General features: G+C 35.2%; 2 protein-coding genes across 3 annotated transcripts; one reads left to right on the top strand and one right to left on the bottom strand.

Moving 5' to 3' along the window:
• Nucleotides 1-5,056, top strand: LOC128203625 (macrophage mannose receptor 1-like). The gene is made up of 8 exons (XM_052905122.1): nucleotides 1-90; nucleotides 415-738; nucleotides 1,022-1,303; nucleotides 1,979-2,134; nucleotides 2,882-2,953; nucleotides 3,430-3,714; nucleotides 3,917-4,102; nucleotides 4,982-5,056. The coding sequence occupies exons 1-8, from the start codon at nucleotides 87-89 to the stop codon at nucleotides 5,014-5,016; spliced, it is 1,344 nt and encodes a 447-aa protein (XP_052761082.1). The 5' UTR covers nucleotides 1-86; the 3' UTR covers nucleotides 5,017-5,056.
• Nucleotides 5,057-6,954: 1,898 nt separating this feature from the next.
• LOC128202856 (protein SCO1 homolog, mitochondrial-like) lies at nucleotides 6,955-16,627 on the bottom strand. 2 transcript variants are annotated; one of them, XM_052904015.1, is made up of 8 exons: nucleotides 16,468-16,627; nucleotides 14,132-14,254; nucleotides 13,092-13,256; nucleotides 12,587-12,680; nucleotides 11,952-12,149; nucleotides 11,040-11,132; nucleotides 8,659-8,774; nucleotides 6,955-7,636 (listed from the first exon to the last, which is right to left on the bottom strand). In XM_052904015.1, exons 1-8 carry the CDS (start codon nucleotides 16,543-16,545, stop codon nucleotides 7,493-7,495), a joined length of 1,011 nt encoding a protein of 336 aa, XP_052759975.1. In that variant the 5' UTR covers nucleotides 16,546-16,627; the 3' UTR covers nucleotides 6,955-7,492. The 2 variants fall into 2 exon arrangements, with proteins under 2 accessions (XP_052759975.1, XP_052759976.1); XM_052904016.1 differs by lacking the exon at nucleotides 13,092-13,256.
• Nucleotides 16,628-18,505: the final 1,878 nt, after the last annotated feature.

Here is an 18,505-nt window from a genome sequence, read left to right as displayed (position 1 = left end):
TATTAATCTGATTGTAGGTAGGATATGTGCCTTCAAATGAACAGCTTACTGCCCAGACTTGCCCAGGAAGTATACCCCCACAAGATATGAGTAGGTCGTGTTTTGTTTGTTAGTCATACAGTCACTGTGGTATTCATTGTTCATGCAGTAAAAAAAGGTTCAATAAGTGTCAAATTAGTAAAAAAAACAAAAACATGTAAAACAAACAGTTGTATTTAATTTATTCGTTATTTTTCCTGTTAAAAATATTTTAATAAAATGTGCATGGCATAAGTGATATTCGGAAGTGAATTACAATAAGAAGAATTGCCAATTTAGTACGTTGTTATAAGAGTGTTAATACTTTAAAATGCGTGTATTATATCACAACTGTGCAATCACATTTTAGCGGGCTATTCAATTGAAACATTACAGTAACAACAGTGTCATCCATATCTTCACATTCAAATACAACATCAAGTATTTTCAACACAACACATTCTGTGACCGACTCGATTTCGACAACCATGCCATCAGCTGTCACCCCCAATGCAACTAGTGTGATGACACAACCATATACATCAGACACGCAGTCAATTGATAGTTTTACATCTATGGTATCAACTTCCTCGTCGACAACACAATCATCAACATCAGCAGCAACAACAAGAACAGCGGCGACGACCACGATGGGAACAACAACGCTTTTGCCGTCAACTGTCTTTACAACGGCACCACCGACACTGTTTTCGCTTCCAGGTACCATTTAGACTGTTTCATTTTCAATAGTACAGGTGAGCTACAGAGATCAGTTATTGTGATTGTATTTTTGGCACACGGATCTCAATTAAATGCGATAAATGTTTTTTTTTTACAACTGTGGCAAAATTCTCTTTATTGCGGAAATTATATGTTGTTTATTTATTTTGAAGTTACAGAGGTTCTAGAATGCTAATCCGATTATTTTGCTGCCTTCCGACAATTGATCGCATTGAATGGTCATTCTTCCGAATGATTTTGGTCCTCCTCTCAATGTTTCTAGGTGATACAAGTCTTTGCTCGAGCGACCTCGCTTCCTTTGCATCAATAAGCAGCGGTTCTTTGGGACAGTTTGGGTCGAGTTGCTACGTAGTAAGTAGCCGTTTAGAGCACTGGGCATCTGCTGAACGCACATGTAACACCCATGGTGGTCATTTGGTCCATGTTGGAAGTCAAGCAGAAAACGACTACCTTATTGCATTCCTCAACAAGTATTACAATCACCATTCTGTCTGGATTGGTTTACACGATGAACAAACGGAAGGAAACTTTGTTTGGACGTCTGGTATGTCTATTTTGTCGCATTCGGAACTCCTCGGCCATTTTTATCGAAAACAACCTCGGATGTATGCCGATACATCAGTAGAAGTAGTTCGTAAAAGTTTGAATTATATTATTAATCAAATGTAGTTGTTAAGCTTATATTTGTTTATCTTAGGTTGAATTAATTGCAAGTGAATTGTATTATTGCAAACATAATTAAGATTACCAAGAGTTAAGTCATTAAATTTAACTGCAAAATGAAATTACTACGCGATCTACTTGCAGCGGACTTAAACCTACCGATTTCTGCGTATGTAAAACCTTCCATATACATCCGAGGTTGTTTTCGATAAAAATGGCCGAGGAGTTCCAAATGCTTTTGTCGTTGTGAATCACTACTGCACCTAAATTTAAATTCTAGGGTTAAATCAATACCAATCACATACTTTCTGTAAAGCCCTACTTTTTGGAAATATGTGTTTGTCTTTTTTTAAGTTAACATGTTGATTTCTCCAATAACGGTTTTTGATTATCTGTAATAAAGTCCTAAATTTAATCAATTTGGCCGATTAAAAATTTCGTGATATAAAAGTAGTTCCTGGTTCAAAAACACAAAAGTAGTTACTGGTTTAGCAACACAAAAGTAGTTCCTGGTTCAACAACTTGGGGATGCCTTGACATGCATTGTTTTTTGCAGGTGATCCTTTAACGTTTCAAAATTGGGCGCCTACAAATGAGATGACTATAGTTCACGGTATAGAGGATTGTGTTGTCATGGATACGAGAACACTCACAGGACACTGGGACGACCGAGACTGTTCATTTGAATTGAACGGATACATTTGTCAATTTGGTAAGTGTGTTTTGGTTTTATGGACAATTTACCACTTTGATAAAATTGAATAGGTTTTGATGAAGCCATTTAGAGATAGTTTAGACTTTGTTTCGTTTGAGCATATTTATTTCACGAAAGATATAATTTTCTTCGTTTGAAAAGAATAAGAAGAAAATGATTTTCCATGAGTTGATGTAATGTCCAGTAAGTGGCGTGATCTTAGTTCTACACGAGTGGTTTTAGGCGCTAAAAGTCATTCAGCTTCGGAACGTAAGGGATCGAGTTTTAAAATAAATAAATAAATATATATATATATATATATATATATATATATATATATATATATATATATATATATATACCTGTAGTAATTTGGATATGGTAGAATGTTTGGATCAGCATTTAGTGGTATCTAAGATTATTTTCTGTTGTGTTAGTCCGTGTTAACAAGGGTTAATTCAGAGACATAGAGTCCTGAAAGGAAGGACACTTTCGAATATATGTTTCAAGACACAAAAAAGCAAGATCAGTTTTGCTTCAAGATGTTAAACTTTAATACTGATGATATTATTCGTAGGAATTCCTCTTTCGTCTAAGCCGACGTCCGTTTATTAACTATTGTTCCAACACTGTAAAACTTGTCCTTAGTTTGTGTTCTACATGTATATATGCATGTGTGCGTTCTCGTCATAAATATGTTTGATCTCTGCCGTGAGCGCAATTATTAACCTTTATATTAATGCTCTCATTCCCTGTTCGATTTAGGTACTACATCATCACCGTTACAAAGTACAACTCCAAATGTTTTTCCGACAGTTGTTTTCGCAGCTGGAGATGGTAAGACATATCATTATACTCTTTCTTTGTCCATTCCAACATCTAAAACATCTATATGACATAACCACCACATCATTTTTCCCCACTCATTTCAAAGGCAAATGGAGATTGTGTTAATGAATAACTGAGTCGCCAATGTTCATCATTTTTAACATCTAAATAAATTATGCTTTGTTACTAAACATATTTTAATGCACGTGTTCTCTGTCTCTTTTATATTGTAATGTTGTTTGTCTTTCGTTAAGAGTATGTTTAAATTTCATAGTGTGCCTCGAAACTGTTCTCCGTTAAGTTAATGGCGTCTTGGCTTTTCCATGTAGTTCGCTCTGTATAATTGAAAGCATGTGTTCAATATGCTTATGACATGGGAACCTAGTGTTATTATTCATAAAAATACATCTATGGGTCTTGGTGATTGACGATGAACTATGTTTAATTTGTTTGTTACGTTATAAAAGTATCTTGTTTAAAATAAGGTGACACCGACCAATGTCCATCGAACGTTCGGGCGCATGCGCTGAGCAATGGTGGCGTTTTGGCCCAATACGAGAGAGCATGCTTTGAATTACTCCCGACCACCCGCTACTCCTGGGAACATGCTGAAAACGTTTGCAATAACAACGGTGGCCATCTCGCTCATATCAGCAGTCAAGAAGAACAAAATTTCGTCCAGAGCTTCATAAACAGACATTTCCCACTACATGCTGTGTGGATTGGCTTGAATGACGTCCATAATGAGGGGACATTTACATGGACCTCTGGTAATTTTTTTGTCAATACGAGTCGATAGGAAAATCAATAACGATGATGATGTTGGTGGTGATGGTGTTGTTGTTGTTGTTGTTGTTGATGATGATGATGATGATGATGATGATGATGGGAAACTGTGTTGTACAATTTGAAGGCGCATGTGTTCGGTGATGACACCAATCCTTTATTTATTTATTCAATTTATTTGTCTAGGAACAAGTGTTCGTTACACAAACTGGATGCCTGGACATGTGTCCAACACGCTTGGTGGTTCCGGGTTTGAGGATTGTACAGTGCTGGTACCATACAGGGAGGGACAGTGGGATGACGTCCATTGTGGCTATGAGGCAATCTTTGGCCATGATTCTGGAGAAGTGCACTATGCCTTCTGTCGATATAGTATGTCTTCTAAATATTGACTGCATACATTTAAATTCACCGTTTTGTTACAGTCGTTCATGTTTCAAAGAACCAAAGAGATCTTCTACAGTAAATAGTTTTCACTTAGCAAATAACTTAAATTCAATTACGTATTCCGTGGTTAGGACGTAGAGTAATTGCCATGGCCACCAGTGGCTGGAATACTAGGTTCTGCGAATAAGATGGTAATAGAAGCGGCTAAATCATTTCATAGCAACGTTCTTTTAAGTTGTAGCATCGACCAGTTATTACTACGATTTACAATTATAATCATGGCAACCTAAGGGACAAGACCGGCAACATAGCATTTAACAAATAATATGTTGAAAGACTTTTAAAGACCAAAGACAAAGATCACGGTCAATAAGACACTAGACGAAAGACAAAAAAAACTTCACAGGACACCAAATACATTGCACAAACATTAATTATAAATTGTGGCTACGATATATAACACGTATAAAGTCGTGGCTAAAAAAAGGAAGCCTTAAGACGTTGCAACGATATTCATATTCGATATAAGGGTTTACACGGCCATTGCTGCAATATTATTAGGTACTGGGTCGTCCGTTTTTCTCAGCCAATTTAAATGACATATAAAGGCATTACCTAATACATATTTTAACAGGGTAAACCAATTCATGGATCTTTTCTAAGGATATGCCTAACACGTCATTGTACCATTTGCTCAGTACGAGTCAACAATATATTTCCTCGTAAGGCTGTTTCATTTTCGCTACATTTTGTTATAGTGAGACACTCAAGCAACATGTTTGCACTTTATAACTACGTTCTTTATTGATATGTTATATAATCTTGTATACAGATATAACCAGTTATTTTTGTTTTTCTTTTCAGAAATACACAGTCAAGGAGCTAGTATTGTTGGATGAAATATGCAAAACAGAAAAAAATAAAGCCTTTTAGAATAAATACTGTATTATTTTTGTATTAATGTTGTAGATGGTCAAGCAATGTCCCATCAGTAGTAACTGTGACAAAGCAAACTACATAAAGACGTTCTAGCAGCATCAAAAGGTAGTCTACTACGTTAAGCCATACATCCTCCTAAATCAAACAACTTAGTCCACTACAAAAAAGGCTTAATCCCAACATTAAGCAACGTAGTTAACTATATAAAGGCGTACTCCCAGTATTAAACAACGTAGTATACTGTATAACGGCGAACCCACAGCATTAAACAACGTAGTATAGTGCATAAAGGCGTACTCCCAGCATTAAACAACGTAGTTAACTGTATAAAGGCGTACTCCCAGTATTAAACAACGTAGTTAACTATATAAATGCGTACTCCCAGTATTAAACAACGTAGTATACTGTATAACGGCGAACCCACAGCATTAAACAACGTAGTATAGTGCATAAAGGCGTACTCATAGCGTACTCCCAGCATTAAACAACGTAGTATACTGCATACAGGCGTACTCCCAGCATTAAACAACGTAGTATAGTGCATAAAGGCGTACTCATAGCGTACTCCCAGCATTAAACAACGTAGTATACTGCATACAGGCGTACTCCCAGCATTAAACAACGTAGTATACTACATAAAGGCGTACTCCCAACATTTATCATTTGTTACTTAGAAAAAAATGTGTCGTTGCTAAGGAAGTTGATGGTTGCTTAGACTGTACATGGTTGTCAGAAAATAGTTGATTCATATGAACAAAATCTGCTACTGAGAAAGTTATAGTTCACTCAGATAAAATATAGCTGCCTAGGAATTTTACGGTTGCTATGGAGGTCGAAGGTTGCTAAGGAAAGTGATGGTTGCTAAGGAAAGTGATGATTGTTTGAAAAAGATGGTAGAGGTCTACTAGAAAACTATAAAAAGTATATGTTTCAGCTCGTGGCAGCGCAGTTTTGGAGAAAGAAAAAAATCATCCATATTTCATTATATTAGTCTGATTTAGTACAGTGACCACCTGATCAAGACCAGTATTGACCACAGGAACATGATTTGGATAAAATGGGTACGGAACCACTTGCAGTTTTGAAAGAAAAAAATCTTTAAGATTTTTCTTTTTAATGTCAACATAAAAATAACCTATATATTTTAGTACACTATTATAACTCAAGGTCTGGATGGAGAAGGCCAAAACTTAAAACGTTTCAAAAGTTTGTTTTATTTAGTTCTGAGGAAAATAGTTTTAGGGAGTAAAACTTAAATCCTTTGTGGTATGTTTTGGGGTACTCATATTTTCATCATATTTTATGGAAGAATATTTTATCAGATTTTGGGCCAAAAAGCATTTGCATTGTTTTCGAATGTTTTAAATGATTCAACTTGACTTGAAGGAAATCGATAAAAGGGTCACCCAAGCAACATTCATCTGAATATAACTTTATTTTGAAATTGGCCAGCACTTTCTGGGGCATTGCACAGGCATGCTTTTGTACGAACAAACACGGCTTGAAGGAAATTCAACAATTCTGTGATTTCTTTTTGAAACTGGTTAAGCGGTTTCTGAGGTATTCCATATTACCATAGGGTAAAAAAATAGAATTTGATAGGTTACCTAGGGAACATCTTGTGAACTCATCTGAAATCGTTCCCATGCCCTCAACTATTTTGGCTTCATGTGACAGTAAGCCTAATAAACATACGGTAGAAAATGTGGCCACTACACTGTCAAGATTTTTACCTTATTTTCACTTTAACATTCGATTTAGCACTTAACATTTTAACCAAGTTTCATGAAGATGGCAAAAAAATGGTTTCTTTAGTGTAAACAAGCAACATGTTGATGAGGCCATCATAAGACATATGATTTAAACAAACGTAAGTAATAAATAATGAACAAACACCATGTTGCACATAAATTTAATTACATATTTACTTCCTTTACACACATAATTATAGTTTCAAAATACAATTATTCATACATTCATACATCAGATAACATCACTAAAAATAGTGTACATTAAATGTAAAACAAGAGCAATTCGGAGTAACACTAACGCTTGGCCACTAACACTTGGCCGTTGCATTTAGTCCAAAAAGGGGCACTCCTGAAGATATTTTTAGGTCAGATTTATGAGCCTTGCTAAATATGTTTGTATCATCTCTGGGAACATGTGTACCAAGTTTCATGTGTATATCTTGGAACAGTTTTTGACAGATGGCCATGGTTATAGTTTTTGCACGACCACAATCTGAATGACACAGACTATGAAAAAAGATTGACTTATTTTTTTATTTAAAACCCCCCAGACAAGTTCATAATATTTTGCATTAATAACTTAATAATGACAAACTTTACAGGAAAATGTTTATATCACACATACTGCTACAGAAAACAGTGGTGGAATTCAACTCGCCTTCAGATCTTATTATTATAAAAACAATCAATGTCTGCTAGATGGTGGTTTATACAGTTTCACTTTCTTTTCAATCGCAGTAGCAATGTCAATGTTTGTCTTACTCCTCGGGAAATGGGCTGCATAGCGTCCCTCGGGGTCCATTAAGAACGTAATGATTGAGTGATCCACCTGAAATTCAATATGTGTTTTGAAAAACCATAGTCGCTGATGTAAAAAAAAAAAAAAAATCATTCACTTGGCTGAAATTTGGCCAAACTGTTTGTATTGCTTATGCAAAAACAGTTTAGGGTTAAATTTAGATTTAAAAAATGTATTTGAAAATCTATTTTGATAGTGTTTTGATATATGTATTAAAATATGAATTTTCATGTTCCAGCATAAATCTTAATCTTGCCTGCAAAATTTAAATATTTTTACCACAGTGTTGTGAATTAATTCAAATATGAACGCTGTCATTGTGATCATTTGTACCAAGTTACGTAAATAAGAAATCAATGGTTACTATTGGGGGACGTGGGGAGGGGATTTCTTCATCTTCATTGGAACTTGTACGAGAAGCATCTCTACAAATATTATAGCCAGAGTTATGGGTCTTGCTAGACATGTTCCTATTATCTCTGGCAACATGTGTACCAAGTTTCATTTGAATATCTTAAACTGTTTTTGAGTTACAGTCATTGTTAAAGGGGCCATATATAAATTGGTGTAAAACAAAAAAATAAGTGCAATATAATGCTTAACCTTTTGGACTTTAATGATCACAACAAAACTTGTGCGTATGAATTGTGTACCAATAAAAAATAGTGACATGTCAGCACTCATTTAACAGGGAAATTTGTTGTCACGTAGCTATTAATTGCAAATTTCCATTAATTAAAGCTTTTTTTGATCTGCACACAAATCTTTCACTTTTGTTTTGATCATTTAAGTCAATTTTTTTTAAAAATGGGCATCAACCTATATGAGGCCCCTGGAATGTCGACACTAGCAATTACACCAAACCTGGAATGTCGACACTAGCAATTACACCAAACCTGGAATGTTGACACTAGCAATTACACCAAACCTGGAATGTCGACACTAGCAATTACACCAAACTTATCATAAAACCTTAACTTATTTCCTTTGAAAAACAGACATGCTAATATAAAATCTACACACTAAATTGAATACCAGCAGAATTTACTTACAATATAATCTCCATCTTCGTCCACCGGCCCTTTTGAAAAGTAGACCTTGAACTCCCTTAGTATGACCTTCAGCTGATCCCAGGTTCCTGTCAGGCCGACCATCTTGGGGGAAAACTCTGTAACAAACAGGTTCATGGACTTGGTAATACACAGAACACTAACAAAGGACTTTGTATACACATGTACATATTATGAAATGAACATATCAACATCAGAACATAAAACCACATTCTGCAGTGCTTATTATGGAAGCATGTGCATATACTGTCTAATTCAGATAGTATTTATTTAGTATAATTATTCTTTTTTACAACTTTTTCTGCATATCACATTTAAGTAATACCAAGCCTCAATGGTCCTATATTTAAGCCATACATGTGGGTTTTCTCCGGTTTCCCACAAGACCACAGTCTTCCTCAACATCAGGCCAATGTGAGTGACATAAAACTTTCTTTGCAATAATTGTAAAATAAATAAAGTTTAAACTAATGCTCCTGGCTTTATTTAGGGTATCAATTTAAGGTAATTTTTTTAAGACTTGACCAATTTGTAATAGCTTGACATGCCAACATTTTTTTATTTTTTTTATTTTGTCAACTTGAGGATTACAACTTTTCAATAAATGTTTTGTCAGTTCAAAGGCCATCACTCTGGAGCGACTTGGATATCTAATAGTTATCAAACTTGTCCCAGATATTTTGCCAATAAACATTATGACCAAGTTTGGTGAAGATTGGATTTTTTTTATCTAAGCATACCCTGTCATTTTGATAATCTTTGTTGATTCAGGGATCATAACAGGGATCACAACTCTAGAGCAACTTCAATGGTAAGGCTGGTTGTTCAACTTGTTTTGGATATTTTGCCCATGCACATGGTGAGCAAATTGGATGCGTATTGGTGTACATTTGCCAAAGAAAGAGATTGCATGACAACTTTTGTGAACATGGCCCACCAGATGCCCCCCATAATATTTTGCATTATACAGAACAGCATATAAGTTCTAAACTTTTAAGGTTTTGCATGACGTCAACAACCAAAACAAGAGCTGTCATAGAGACAGCGCGCTCGACTATTACGCCGCTTTTCAGTGTAAGGATTGAAAAGATTTGGCGAAACATGGATCACTGTAAACTTAGATTAGATTTCAATGCAATACATGATGTATTTGCTGAGATATTAACATACCTATGGTAACATGTAAAAGCTTAACCAGAATTTCTAAGTCCAATAATAGAGGGCCATTATTTGTAAAATACAGGTAGCTAACTTGGTTATTCAAGTAGGTTGGTGGTTGAGTACCATTGTCTCAATGCAATACATTTAGTAGTTGCTGAGATATTAACCTAAATGTATGTGTGCTAACATGCAAAACCTTAACCAGAATTTCTAAGTCGCATAATGAAGGGGCAACTATAATATAATAGATAAGATAGAGTTCCTGATTAATTAAGAAGGTTGAATGGTTGGGAACCTGTGTATAAAGTTTCAATGCAATACATGATGTATTCAAATTTTTATGTCAAATAAAAAATGGCCATAATTTGAATTAAATGCAAACTAGAGTTAACTTGGTTATTTAAGTAGATTGGATGGTTGAGTATCATTGTATAAAGTCTCAATGCAATCCATCAGGTAGTTGCTAAGATATTAACCTATGTGTGCTTACATGCAAAACCTTAACCAGAATTTCTAAGTCAAATAATAAAGGCCCATAATTTGCATTATATTCAAAAAAGTGTTATCTAAGTTCATTAATTTAGTAGGTAAGATAGTTGGGAATACATATCTATAGTTTCAATGCAATACATGATGTATTCGCTGAGGTATTGACTTAAATGTGGTTACATGCAAAACCTTAACCAGAATATTTAAGCCGAATAATAAAGGGCAATTATTTTGCATTAAATGCAAACTAGAGTTATATTATTTGGTTAATTAAGTAGGTTGGATGGTCGAGTGCCATTGTTTAAAGTCTTAATGCAATATATCTAGTAGTTGCTGGGATATTAACCCATGCTTACATGCAAAACCTTAACCAGAATTTCTAAGTCAAATAATAAAGGCCCAGTATTTGCATTAAATTCAAATAAGTGTTATCTATTTTCATTAATTTAGTAGGTCAGATAGTTGGGAATACATATCTAAAGTTTAAATGCAATACATGATGTATTTACTGAGATAATGACTTAAAGGTGCTAACATGCAAAACCTTAACCAAGGTGTGACACAGATGCCGATGCTGACGCCTGGGTGAGTAGTATAGCTCTCCTTATTCTTCGAATAGTCGAGCTAAAAACTACACTGCCATCGCAACAAAGCTAAGACAATCTAGGGGTCCTGGGGAGACTAAATGATGACCTAAAACCTCCACAACCTACCTTCCAGATACTGCTTGACAATTTCGGGAGAATCTCTGTCTGGGTCAACAGTCACAAACATGGGAATCATCTTTGGCATGCCTGGGGTCCTCTCTAAAAATAAAGAGCTTATTAGGTTATGATATGACAAAGAACAGACTTTTTCATACAAACATGTGTCACAGGGTGAGAAGAGTGTGCAGCCAGACCAGGGCTGGAACCCTGGACCCCTTGCTGAAAGGGCAAGTGCTCTACTGACTGAGCTACCGGAAAGCTTACACACTTTCTCAACACCTGATAAGGTAACAATACTGTGACATACTCCCTTGCCAAGTTGGAATTTGTCCACGAACAAGGTGAACATAATCTCGACAAAACCACGGGTAGGATATTGAATTTTATTATACAGTCACAGTCCCTCATTGGGCGCCATTTGTCACAGGGTGAAAAAAGTGTGCAGCCAGACTGGGGCTCGAACTGGGGACCCCTCTCTGATGGGGAGTTCTCTACAGACTGAGCTATCGGACTGCTTACACATCTTCTCAACACCTGATTAGGTAACGATACCGTGACATATGCAATGTTAAGGTTTTTTAAGGTTAAGAGTTATCGTTAAATTAAATTATGTTATATATAAGATTTTTCTTTAAAAAAATCATCGTTATATAATGATAAAGAACATACATTTCATACATAATGTTAAGGTTTTTCTTTTTTAAAAAGTTCATGGTTATGACAAAGAACAGATAATTTAAGGTAATGTTTAGGTATTTCTTTAGAATAGTAATGATTATAAGAACATTGTAAATCTTCACATAATTTTGAACTAACAACCAAGATACAAATGTAGGCCTAAAGATAAGTGCTTAATATTAGCGTGTTTTTTGGTGACAAAAACTATAGAGATGCGCCAATACATGGAGCTCAACAAACCTAAGATATCCGTAACTTCGATGATTTTCTCAATCTCATCAGGGCATATATCGGGGCAGTGGGTGAAGCCGAAGTAGACGATACACCACTTGCCAACAAAGTCTTTGTTTGACACAAGCTTGCCATCCTGATTGACCAACTCCCAGTCACCTCCTATCAATACTGGCTGCTCTTCTACTGCACTTTGTTTGACAAGCTCTTGAATAAGAAGAAGAATATGTGAGGTTAAAACATATGCAGTGGGTTTTTTATGTGTATTTGGTATGTTGCAGGGACTTTTGGATTGGAAAAAATGTCATTTTGAGGATTGGGGAAAATAAGTCATTTTGAGGATTGGGGGAAAATAAGTCATTTTGAGTATTGGGGGAAAATGCTTCATTTTGAGGATTGAGAAAAATGTATATTTTTGAGGATTGGCAGAAATGCTTCATTTTGAGGATTGGGAAAAATATGTCATTTTTATAAATAATGTGCCAAGTGTGTTTCCATAGAAATGCATCAAAACTGTTCCATCCACAAATGTTTTTTGAATCCCTTTTTTTTATTGTTTTCATCTCCAGAAAATACTGCTGAAGTTACATGTATGACAGATCTACCTGAGAAGATTTACAGCAGAATAACAGTAACATGCCTACCTAACTGTTTTTCCCGAATCTTTTTCTGAATATAGTAGTAGGAATATCCGAAGCCTACGACTGAGAAAACAAAAAGAAATATCTCCACCTGTCTCTGAAACAGAAAATTGAAATACATACACATCAGTGGCTTATCAACAGATGTAGAACAACAAAGGTTTGCCAGACAGCCTGCCTTAAACATCAATTGAAGTTTATAATACTTGACATACAGTACATGAACATGTGTTGTGTATACAGTCAATACACGCTAGCTCGATATCAAAGGAATTAACCTATATTGTGCAGGTAAGCTAGTACAATTAACTATTATTTATTTTTTTCGGAATTTTAATGCACTATTATTTTTTCCATCAACCTACATACATTTTGTGTTGTTTTTGAAAGCATGTGAATTTTGAGTCCAATATTTGTAAAAAAATTATACTTTTTGGTGATATGAATCATAATAAAATGGTGCAAAATTTTGGTCCCATTTTCTGTCCAAAGCACGCTACTCTCTTACCTCATAAAATATTTTAGGTATCTTAAATCTCTTGCTCCAGTCTTGTTTGTCTTTTTGTTCCTGGTATTTTTGAAATGCCCCCTTGGAGCGAGCTGGGGGAACAGATTTGTTGCCTTTTCTCATTCTGTTCATGAATGGTGGCTCTTTTGTTCCTTCCATTCCAGGCTGCAAGATGGCATTGTATTCTCGTACGAATCGAACAAACGTTCATTGCATTATAGCCATATACACATGTTTTCTCATATGAATAGGACAACCATTCATTGCCTTGCACATTCACATGCATTCTCAAACATATCATACACACATTCATTGTATTTTAGCCATATACAAACATCTTGTTCAATGTGAATCATTTCATATAATTAAATGTCGAAAATTGTTCAGCTGAATAAATCTTAACAAATTATTAATTCATACACCAATACTTTTGTTTAAAATTCTGACATAATTAATAATGAACAATTATTTGTGCAAGTGTAAATAGACATAGTCTAAAAACTGATAACCTAAAAACTTGTTAGCCAACTGTGATTTTAGTTATAAGAAATAAGGCCAAACCTGCTCCTTTATAAATCTTGCACCATACTTTCTCTCAGCATGACTATCTTATAAGCCTCTTTTGTAAATGAAACTTTTTGATTTAAGGCAAAGGCAGGCTGTCTGGTAACTAATACAATCAAAAGAGCTGCATAGCTTTTAACAACACTTGCCTGGTTGTATCTCTTCAAGGAAGGCGCATAGCTCAATGAGGATCAAAGCTAATGTTATGGGCCTTCCTGTACAACATGTGCATACTGTCTCGGGCAACATGGGGACAATGCTTCACTTGAATAACTTTGAACAGTTTTTAGATGACAAAGATTAAATATTTGCCTACCAAGGACAATGCTGACACCAAAGCTATGGTGATAGCTCCATCAGTTAATTCTTCTTCGAAAAACAGACATGTATGTGTTTACAAGACAATTTTATGAACATTTAGAAAAAGAAAAACTTAAGAAGATAGAATAATTCATATTTCATTGTAAAGTACATACTGGAAGTTGAAACCGTCTGTTTGTTTTGCCAGTTCTGCCTGTTTGTTCATGGCAAACATTACTAGTGCTCAAACATCTCACTGGTATCCCTAACAAGGGATTGCGTCTTTGCTGAAGATTCACCTGAAAAAAGGACAACCACTCAATTAGTGATCTAATGAAATTGGATAGGAGTGGACAGCGGCTCAAATAGGGGCTCAACATTGGTGATAGTTGATTATCATCACCAATTTAAAATTTGATTTAATTTTACAGATACCGCAACACATTGAATTTCTCATCAGACATAATCACAATAATGCAAGCCATTCCACCAACAACACAACCCAGGGTTCGAATTTAACTATTTTGGACACTCGCAAACTTTTGCCAGTACTTAAATTTTCAACTCGCAAAACCAGCCACTCACTCGCATTTTTAAGGCAAACCTTTGTGTTTGCTAGGAAAAAGTATACTGTATATTGTATGGAAAACAATGGTTTCAGGTATAGTGTATTCTTAAATGAATGATCATGTAATTGTACTTTAAATGATATCATCATATATGAAACACTGACAGTACGTACTGAGGAAGTCTGATCAGGCCAGTATTGGTCTGTGCAAAATAGTTTGAAAACATTCCTTTCGTCATCTGTGTTGAGTGTCAATTTAATATACAACTCCCTCTTCCACATCAAAACAGTTTTAACGGACTGATTATTTCGTTTTGCCTTCTTTTTTTGGAACTGATTGATCATTGCTATCAGCCGTCGGCGTTTTAAATTCAACACGCGTAAAAAAACTTATCTTTTAGCTTGTCGTCATTATACAGACTGTGTCTCGATGCGATTATCGCTAAATACCGCCGCCAAAAATGAAAGGAAAAGACCAGTCTAGAAATATACATAGTTACGAGTACCTGCCACATAGTAACAAGTACCTGTCTGTGCACATATATATACGTTAATCAACGTCATCAATTTCTGTGTGATTATCGGAAAACGAAAGTAGGCATATCTAAAATTAGTTTTTTATCTATTGTGCAGGAACTGATCTCCGATTATGTTCATAACTTTTTCGAGGATTGCATATGTTCTGCAAATTTTGAACTCGCAAATATTTGACACTTTAAATTCAACTCGCATTTTTCAATTTTGGCTCGCATTTTGCCAGTGTGCGAGTGCTAAATTCGAACCCTGCAACCTCCACATCATCATCTCCATAATCATAAACATCATCATAATCAACAAGAGCTGTCACAGAGACAGCGCGCTCTACTATTCCGCCGCTTTTCGGTGTGGTGTATGGATTGAAAAGTTTTGGCGAAACATGCATGGATCACTGTTGGATTAGATTTCAATGCAATACATGATGTGCTAAGATATTTACATAAATTGAACTGGAAAATATTCCAGGTGGTACGCAAACCTTAACGTTAATTCTAAGTCTAAAAAGGGGCATAATTTTGTCAAATTGCTTGATAAAGTTACCTCCTCCTGTGTACAAGTTGGGGGCATGATAGTGAACAAGCGGGCAAAGTTTCAAAGCCAGATGTCGATGGAATTTGAAAATATAAGAGGTGGAACGCAAACTTTAACATAAATTAAAAGTCGAAAATGGGGAATTATTTTTTCAAAATGCTTGAGTTACCTACTCCTGTGTACGGGTTGGGGGCATGATAGTGAACAAGTGTGCAAAGTTTCAAAGCCATATGTCAATGGACTGAAAATATTTGAGGTGATAGGCAAACTTAACGTAAATTCTAAGTAGAAAAAGAGGCAAAATTTTGTCAAAATGCTTGATATAGTTACCTCCTCCTGTGTACAGGATGGGGGCATGATTGTGAACAAGTGTGCAAAGTTTCAAAGCCAGATGTCAATGGACTTTGAAAATATTTGAGGTGGTACGCAAACTTTAACGTAAATTCTAAGTACAAAAAGGGGCATAATTTTGTCAAAATGCTTGATAGAGTTACCTCCTTCTGTGTACAGGTTGGGGGCATGATGGTGAACAAGTGTGCAAAGTTTCAAAGCCAGATGTCAATGCACTTTGAAAATATTTTAGGTGGTACAAAAACTCTTACAAAAACTTTGACATAAGTGGTTACGCCAAATCCGACGCTCGGGTGACTAGGATAGCTCTCCTTATTCTGAATAGTCCATAGTCAAGCTAAAAATATCATCATCAAACAAAATTAATTAAACAATAGATTTATTTTTGTATATAATTATAAGTTCTATATGTCGGAAATGGGATTGAAATGTAAAGGGAAATTAATTAGTATTGTATAACCTGTGTTGTGAAAGTCAACATTTACCCCACCCACACATTCCGGGCAAATTGTTATACAACGATACCTGTATTGAAAAATGTCCGTGCGATTTGACAACTTGAAAATATCGAGTACACATTCTTCTCAAGATATTGAGCTCCATAATTATGTGACAATCAGTAAATCTAGCAGGAAAGTTGCAAATCTAACAAAATATTCGGCGTGATCCTTTGACAGCCTCAATATGAAATTACTTCGTAAATATAGCAATTTTATTACTAGTCATAACGGCGATAGGCATACAGTTTCAACTGGTACCCAAGAGATAACATACATAACATATCAAAACATAAAAATTAGTTGGTGATAGGAAATAAAAGCATATAGTTATAAATAGGTAAACTATTGGAACAATTATTTTCAAAAGTCGATTCTTAACATATTCCTGGATACAACCACAAAGAGTAAAATGGATTAGAGCACTGAATACAATGATAACATAAACTAGTTTTCCTGGCAGTACGTCCAGTCCACATGCACGCGCACGGTTCCTCTAGTAGCTAGACATACCACTGTTAAATGGTTAGTTCTTTCAAGAGTATAATCGTATACTTTTTAAATAGTTAAAATGTAAGAAGCATTATACACATTGGAACAATCCCACAGAAATGTTCCCTTTCATCATATGTTTTAATTAATTAATGTTTTGCCATCATTAAAGATATGAACTTCCAACTACAAGAACCTATTCACAGTATTAATGTACTTTTTTGTGACAAGTTAATTGACTCCTACTTTAATATTGTAAGAGTCATGGCACCTTGTAACGTTTTTAAAAAATACATATTTTTCATATATGATACACCACAGGGACGCATCAAAGTCTCACCTTGGGCTTACTGATGGGTAGGCATTATTGGGCTGTTGGAGTAATAACACTAGAATCCTTTGTCCAATTATAGCAAAATCTGGTCAACTAGTGCGATAACTAGCCAAATCGCTTTAGTCACCCAATAATTATTGCACTTTAATTATAATTATAAAAATATGCATGTTTGTTATTCATGTCGGAAATTAACGCATCGATGTTTCTTGTTGCCATACATCATACATTAAATAAAGACTCTTTTATCTTGTAGATTATTTTGGAATCAGGCCAATCGTTTCTGATGAGAAGTTTTTCAAAGTTAGTAAAAACTTGCCCCGCCCCTGGTAGCAACGTTTATTATAAATTACCCTACCAGGTGAAGGAATTTGATATATGGTCACCAAAGAAACATTTTTGTAAAGATATTTTAAAATCAGATTAATGGTTTCTGAACAGAAGTTTTCCATATAGACATATTGAAGTAACTAGCCCTGCCCCTGGAAGTCATTTTTTTGAATCCACATAGGGTGAAGGAATTTGACAGATGGTCATCTGAGGAACATATCTGTGAAATCATTTTCAAATCGGACCATTTGTTTCTGAAGAGAATCTTTTCGAAGATTTTTAAAATTGGGCCATATATATATATATATATATAAAGGAAAGTTGCCCCACACCTTGGCGACCATGTTTTATTACCATTGACATGGGTGAAGGAATTTGATACAGTCGCCAAGGAGCATTTCAGTGAAATTATGTTGGAATCTGGCCAGCGGTTTCTGATATTTTCAAATCCTTTGAACAAGAGTTCTTATGGTACCACTTTTGTTGAAGGAATCTAGAAGAGGACATTCCAAGAAGCATTCCTCGCTGAGCACTTTGTGCTCAGGTGAACTAAAAAGCTAAGGTATCAAACTAGGATCTCCTTGCTGTTTTTTTCAACTTTGCAGTCTCTCCGGGAAATTTCTGTCACTGTAAGGAATTTTCTGTCACTGTAAGAAATTCAACATAAAAAGAAAGACTGTCCCAGGTTCAATTGACCTTGATTACCTTCAAAACAAAATGGAGAACGGGTTCTCTATACCATGTAAATAACAGATTTAAAGACTGAATAGTATGTTGCTATAAAAAAGCTCTTCACGTCTGATCATCAATAACTTTTCTCGAACCATTTTTTGGAAGTTTTTACTGTTCAAAGTGTTCCATTAAATGAACGCATTCATTTTGAAATGTACATTTTGGAAGATAAGACAGA

This window comes from Mya arenaria, chromosome 9 (genome assembly GCF_026914265.1).
Source record: "Mya arenaria isolate MELC-2E11 chromosome 9, ASM2691426v1".
In the NCBI taxonomy this organism is placed as follows: domain Eukaryota; kingdom Metazoa; phylum Mollusca; class Bivalvia; order Myida; family Myidae; genus Mya; species Mya arenaria.
Note: the sequence above shows the minus strand (reverse complement) of the source record. Positions and strands in the feature narration are given on the sequence as shown.